The sequence below is a fragment of the Gallinula chloropus genome (genome assembly GCF_964237585.1).
Source record: "Gallinula chloropus genome assembly, contig: HAP1_SCAFFOLD_770, whole genome shotgun sequence".
NCBI lineage: Eukaryota > Metazoa > Chordata > Aves > Gruiformes > Rallidae > Gallinula > Gallinula chloropus.
In genome coordinates this window covers 3,626-9,515 of record NW_028168684.1, presented here as the reverse complement: position 1 = coordinate 9,515, position 5,890 = coordinate 3,626, and the positions used below count along the sequence as shown (strand labels likewise).

At 71.0% G+C, this 5,890-nt stretch overlaps 1 protein-coding gene across 2 annotated transcripts; it reads right to left on the bottom strand.

The window, feature by feature from the left end:
- Positions 1-408: 408 nt before the first annotated feature.
- On the bottom strand, positions 409-5,670 carry LOC311204264 (cleavage and polyadenylation specificity factor subunit 1-like). 2 transcript variants are annotated; one of them, XR_014618016.1, is made up of 4 exons: positions 5,546-5,670; positions 3,883-4,021; positions 802-947; positions 409-622 (listed from the first exon to the last, which is right to left on the bottom strand). XR_014618016.1 is itself a non-coding variant. In XM_084280711.1 (3 exons), the coding sequence occupies exons 1-3, from the start codon at positions 5,638-5,640 to the stop codon at positions 900-902; spliced, it is 282 nt and encodes a 93-aa protein (XP_084136837.1). In that variant the 5' UTR covers positions 5,641-5,670; the 3' UTR covers positions 409-899. The 2 variants fall into 2 exon arrangements, 1 of the variants encoding a protein (XP_084136837.1); XM_084280711.1 differs by having other exon boundaries at positions 409-947.
- Positions 5,671-5,890: the final 220 nt, after the last annotated feature.

Genomic DNA, 5,890 nt, shown 5'->3' with positions numbered 1-5,890 from the left:
GACCCCCCCAGCCCCCCAACACCCCCCGGCCCCCCAAGAGACCCCCCAGCCCCCCAACAACCCCTGTGGGGCTCAGCCCCCCAAGAGACCCCCCCCCAGCCCCCCAACAACCCCCTCCAGCCCCCCAACACCCCCCGTGGGGCTCAGCCTCCCAACAACCCCACAAGTGCTTGTGGGGCTCAGCCCCCCCCCCCCCAACCCCCCCCCCACCCCACAAGTGCCTGTGGGGCTCAGCCCCCCAATCTCCCCCCACCCCACAAGTGCCTGTGGGGCTCAGACCCCCAAACCCCCCATCCCGCCCCCCAAGTGCCTGTGGGGCTCAGCCCCCCAAACCCCCCATCCTGCCCCACAAGTGGCTGTGGGGCTCAGCCCCCCAATAAACCCCCCGAGGCGGCACCGAGGCAGAACTGGGGGTCGGGGGTTTATTTGGGGCTGGGGGGGGGGGGGTTGGGGGGTCCGTCTGTGGGTCTGTCTGTGGGGCAGGGGGGAGATGTGGGGCAGGGTGTGGGGCAGGATGTGGGGCTGGGGGGGGGATGTGGGTCGGTCTGTGGGTCCGTCTGTGGGTCTGGGGCAGCTGTGGGGCAGCTGTGGGTCTGTCTGTGGGTCTGGGGGGCTGTGGGTCCGTCTGTGGGTCTGTCTGGGGGTCTGGGGGGCTGTGGGTCCGTCTGTGGGGCAGGATGTGGGGCAGGGGGGGGGATGTGGGTCTGTCTGTGGGTCCGTCTGTGGGTCTGGGGGGGTGTGAGTCCGTCTGTGGGTCTGGGGGGGCTGTGGGTCTGTCTGGGGGTCTGGGGGCTGTGGGTCTGTCTGTGGGTCCGTCTGTGGGTCTGTCTGTGGGTCTGGGGGGCTGTGGGTCCGTCTGTGGGTCCGTCTGTGGGGCAGGATGTGGGTCTGTCTGTGGGTCAGAAATGCGCCGTCACTCGGTCGATCTCCAACAGGTCGTCCAGGATCTGGGGGGAGATGGGGGGAGATGTGGGGCTGGGGGAGATGTGGGGGGATGTGGGGCTGGGGGGGGATGTGGGGGGATGTGGGGCTGGGGGAGATGTGGGGCTGGGGGGGATGTGGGGGGATGTGGGGCTGGGGGGGGATGTGGGGGGATGTGGGGCTGGGGGGGATGTGGGGCTGGGGGGGATGTGGGGTGGGGGAGATGTGGGGCTGGGGGAGATGTGGGGCTGGGGGGGATGTGGGGCTGGGGGGGATGTGGGGAGATGTGGGGCTGGGGGGGGGATGTGGGGCTGGGGGGGATGTGGGGAGATGTGGGGCTGGGGGGGGGATGTGGAGCTGTGGGGGATGTGGGGAGATGTGGGGCTGGGGGGAGATGTGGGGCTGGGGGGGATGTGGGGCTGGGGAGGGAGATGTGGGGCTGGGGGGGGATGTGGGGCTGGGGGGGATGTGGGGGGATGTGGGGCTGGGGGGGATGTGGGGCTGGGGGGGATGTGGGGTGGGGGAGATGTGGGGCTGGGGGAGATGTGGGGCTGGGGGGGATGTGGGGCTGGGGGGGATGTGGGGAGATGTGGGGCTGGGGGGGGGATGTGGGGCTGGGGGGGATGTGGGGAGATGTGGGGCTGGGGGGAGATGTGGGGCTGGGGGGGATGTGGGGCTGGGGGGGGATGTGGGGGGATGTGGGGCTGGGGGGGATGTGGGGCTGGGGGGGTGTGGGGTGGGGGGATGTGGGGCTGGGGGGGTGTGGGGCTGGGGGGGATGTGGGGAGATGTGGGGCTGGGGGGGGGATGTGGGGCTGGGGGGGATGTGGGGAGATGTGGGGCTGGGGGGGATGTGGGGAGATGTGGGGCTGGGGGGAGATGTGGGGCTGGGGGGGATGTGGGGCTGGGGGGGGATGTGGGGGGATGTGGGGCTGGGGGGGATGTGGGGCTGGGGGGGATGTGGGGCTGGGGGGGTGTGGGGCTGGGGGGGATGTGGAGCTGTGGGGGATGTGGGGAGATGTGGGGCTGGGGGGGGTGTGGGGGGAGATGTGGGGCTGGGGGAGATGTGGGGCTGGGGGGGATGTGGGGCTGGGGGGGACGTGGGGGGATGTGGGGCTGGGGGGGATGTGGGGCTGGGGGGGTGTGGGGTGGGGGGATGTGGGGCTGGGGGGGATGTGGGGCTGGGGGGGACGTGGGGGGATGTGGGGCTGGGGGGGATGTGGGGCTGGGGGAGATGTGGGGCTGGGGGGGATGTGGGGCTGGGGGGGTGTGGGGTGGGGGGATGTGGGGCTGGGGGGGATGTGGGGCTGGGGGGGACGTGGGGGGATGTGGGGCTGGGGGGGATGTGGGGCTGGGGGGATGTGGGGATGGGGAGGAGATGTGGGGCTGGGGGGGATGTGGGGCTGGGGAGGGAGATGTGGGGCTGGGGGGGAGATGTGGGGCTGGGGGGAAGTGGGGATGGGGGGGAGATGTGGGGAGATGTGGGGCTGGGGGCTGGGAGAGGGGGGATCTTGACCAGCTCCCCCCTCTCCCAGCCCCCAGCCCCACAGATCCCCCAGCCCCATAGATCCCCAGCCCCATAGATCCCCCAGCCCCACAGCCCCCAGCCCCATAGACCCCCAGCCCCATAGCCCCCAGCCCCAGAGATCCCCAGCCCCACAGATCCCCCCAGCCCCACAGATCCCCCAGCCCCATAGATCCCAGCCCCACTGACGATGTCGGGGGTGGTGCCGATCTTCTTGGCCAGCTCCCCCCTCTCCCAGCCCCCAGCCCCATAGCCCCCAGCCCCACAGATCCCCAGCCCCACAGCCCCATAGCCCCCAGCCCCACAGATCCCCCCAGCCCCCCAGCCCCACAGATCCCCAGCCCCACAGATCCCCCCAGCCCCACAGCCCCATAGCCCCCAGCCCCACAGATCCCCCCAGCCCCCCAGCCCCACAGATCCCCAGCCCCACAGATCCCCCCAGCCCCATAGATCCCAGCCCCACTGACGATGTTGGGGGTGGTGCCGATCTTCTTGGCCAGCTCCCCCCTCTCCCAGCCCCCAGCCCCACAGATCCCCCCAGCCCCATAGACCCCCCAGCCCCACAGCCCCCAGCCCCACAGATCCCCCAGCCCCACAGCCCCAGCCCCACTGACGATGTCGGGGGTGGTGCCGATCTTCTTGGCCAGCTCCCCCCTCTCCCAGCCCCCAGCCCCATAGACCCCCCAGCCCCATAGCCCCCAGCCCCACAGATCCCCCAGCCCCATAACCCCCAGCCCCACAGATCCCCAGCCCCACAGATCCCCAGCCCCACAGCCCCCAGCCCCACAGATCCCCAGCCCCATAGCCCCCAGCCCCATAGACCCCCCAGCCCCATAGATCCCCCAGCCCCACAGATCCCCCAGCCCCATAGATCCCCAGCCCCACAGCCCCAGCCCCATAACCCCCAGCCCCACAGCCCCCAGCCCCATAGACCCCCCAGCCCCATAGCTGCCCCCCAGCCCCCAGCCCCATAGATCCCCCAGCCCCATAGCCCCCCCCTGCCCCCCAGCCCCACTGACGATGTCGGGGGTGGTGCCGATCTTCTTGGCCAGCTCCCCCCTCTCCCAGCCCCCAGCCCCACAGATCCCCCAGCCCCATAGCTGCCCCCCAGCCCCACAGCCCCAGCCCCACAGCCCCAGCCCCATAACCCCCAGCCCCACTGACGATGTCGGGGGTGGTGCCGATCTTCTTGGCCAGCTCCCCCCTCTCCCAGCCCCCAGCCCCATAGCTGCCCCCCAGCCCCATAGCTGCCCCCCAGCCCCCCAGATCCCAGCCCCACTGACGATGTCGGGGGTGGTGCCGATCTTCTTGGCCAGCTCCCCCCTCTCCCAGCCCCCAGCCCCATAGCTGCCCCCCAGCCCCCCAGCCCCACACCCCCAGCCCCATAGCCCCCAGCCCCACAGATCCCCCAGCCCCACAGATCCCAGCCCCACTGACGATGTCGGGGGTGGTGCCGATCTTCTTGGCCAGCTCCCCCCTCTCCATGGAGCTGAGGTAGAGGAACCTCTGCAGCAGCTCCCCGTCCAGAACGTTCCGCGCCGCGTTCTGCAGGCTGCGGCGCTCCGAGTGCAGCTGCCTGGGGGGCAGAGTGTGGGGCAGGGTGTGGGGCAGGGTGTGGGGCACTATGGGGCAGGGTGTGGGGCAGGGTGTGGGTCACTATGGGGCAGGGTGTGGGGCAGGATGTGGGGCACTATGGGGCAGGGTGTGGGGCAGGGTGTGGGGCGCTATGGGGCAGGCTATGGGGCAGGCTGTGGGTCTCTATGGGGCAGGCTGTGGGGCGCTATGGGGCAGGCTGTGGGGCAGGCTATGGGTCGCTGTGGGGCAGGCTATGGGGCAGGCTGTGGGTCGCTATGGGGCAGGCTATGGGGCGCTATGGGGCAGGCTATGGGGCAGGCTGTGGGTCGCTATGGGGCAGGCTATGGGGTGCTATGGGGCAGGCTATGGGGCAGTCTATGGGGCAGGGTGTGGGGCAGGTTATGGGGCACTATGGGTCACTATGGGTCACTATGGGGTTGTGTTCTGCAGGCTGCGGCGCTCCGAGTGCAGCTGCCTGGGGGGCAGAGTGTGGGGCAGGTGTGGGGCAGGGTGTGGGGCAGGAGTGGGGCAGGCTGTGGGGCAGGGTGTGGGTCACTGTGGGGCAGGGTGTGGGGCAGGAGTGGGGCAGGGTGTGGGGCAGGCTGTGGGGCAGGAGTGGGGCAGGGTGTGGGGCAGGGTGTGGGTCACTGTGGGGCAGGGTGTGGGGCGCTATGGGGCAGGCTATGGGGCGCTATGGGGCAGGCTGTGGGGCGCTATGGGGCAGGCTATGGGGCAGGCTGTGGGGCGCTATGGGGCAGGGTGTGGGTCGCTATGGGGCAGGCTATGGGGCGCTATGGGGCAGGCTATGGGGCAGGCTATGGGGCAGGCTGTGGGGCAGGCTATGGGGCAGGCTGTGGGGCGCTATGGGGCAGGCTGTGGGGCGCTATGGGTCGCTATGGGGCAGGCTATGGGGCAGGCTGTGGGGCGCTATGGGGCTCGCTATGGGGCAGGCTATGGGGCGCTATGGGGCAGGCTATGGGGCGCTGTGGGGCAGGCTGTGTGTCGCTATAGGTCGCTGTGGGGCGGTACCTGAAGGCGCGGGGGTTCAGCCCCCCCAGCTGGCTCAGGCTGTTGCCCAGCGCTATGGGGCAGGCTGTGGGTCGCTATGGGGCAGGCTATGGGGCAGGCTGTGGGGCGCTATGGGGCAGGCTGTGGGTCGCTATGGGGTGCTATGGGGCAGGCTGTGGGTCGCTGTGGGGCGCTATGGGGCAGGCTGTGGGGCAGGCTATGGGGCGCTATGGGGCAGGCTATGGGTCGCTATGCGGCAGGCTGTGGGGCGCTATGGGGCAGGCTGTGGGGCGGTATGGGGCAGGCTATGGGGCGCTATGGGGCAGGCTATGGGGCGCTATGGGGCAGGCTGTGGGTCGCTGTGGGGCGGTACCTGAAGGCGCGGGGGTTCAGCCCCCCCAGCTGGCTCAGGCTGTTGCCCAGCGCTATGGGGCAGGCTGTGGGGCGCTATGGGGCAGGCTATGGGGCAGGCTGTGGGTCGCTATGGGGCAGGCTATGGGTCGCTGTGGGGCGGTACCTGAAGGCGCGGGGGTTCAGCCCCCCCAGCTGGCTCAGGCTGTTGCCCAGCGCGTTCTGCAGCATCAGCAGCCGCCTGTAGGTTTTCTCGGCCATCGGCAGCAACAGCCCCAGACCCCCGTCCAGGGTGGCTGTGGGGGGGGACACACGTCACTGGGGGGGTCCCTGGGGGGGTCTCAAGGGGTTGCAGGAGGGTCTTGAGGGGGTCTCAGGGGGTCCCAGGGGGGTCTTGGGGGTCCCAAGGAGGAGGCTGGGGGAGTTCAGGGGGTCCCAAGGGGTCTCAAGGGGTCCCAGGGGGGTCTCAGGGGGTCCCAGGGGGTCTAAAGGGGTCCCAGGGGGGTCTTGG

Bases quoted from the DNA above. Each gene is read 5' to 3' on its own strand.
- LOC311204264 (XM_084280711.1), bottom strand. From the start codon at position 5,640: ATGGCCGAGAAAACCTACAGGCGGCTGCTGATGCTGCAGAACGCGCTG. The intron at 4,022-5,545 runs GTACCGCCCCAC...TCTGCCCCCCAG, and splicing joins CTGAACCCCCGCGCCTTCAG to GCAGCTGCACTCGGAGCGCC. The intron at 948-3,882 runs GTCAGTGGGGCT...ATCTCCCCCCAG, and splicing joins TCGGCACCACCCCCGACATC to ATCCTGGACGACCTGTTGGA.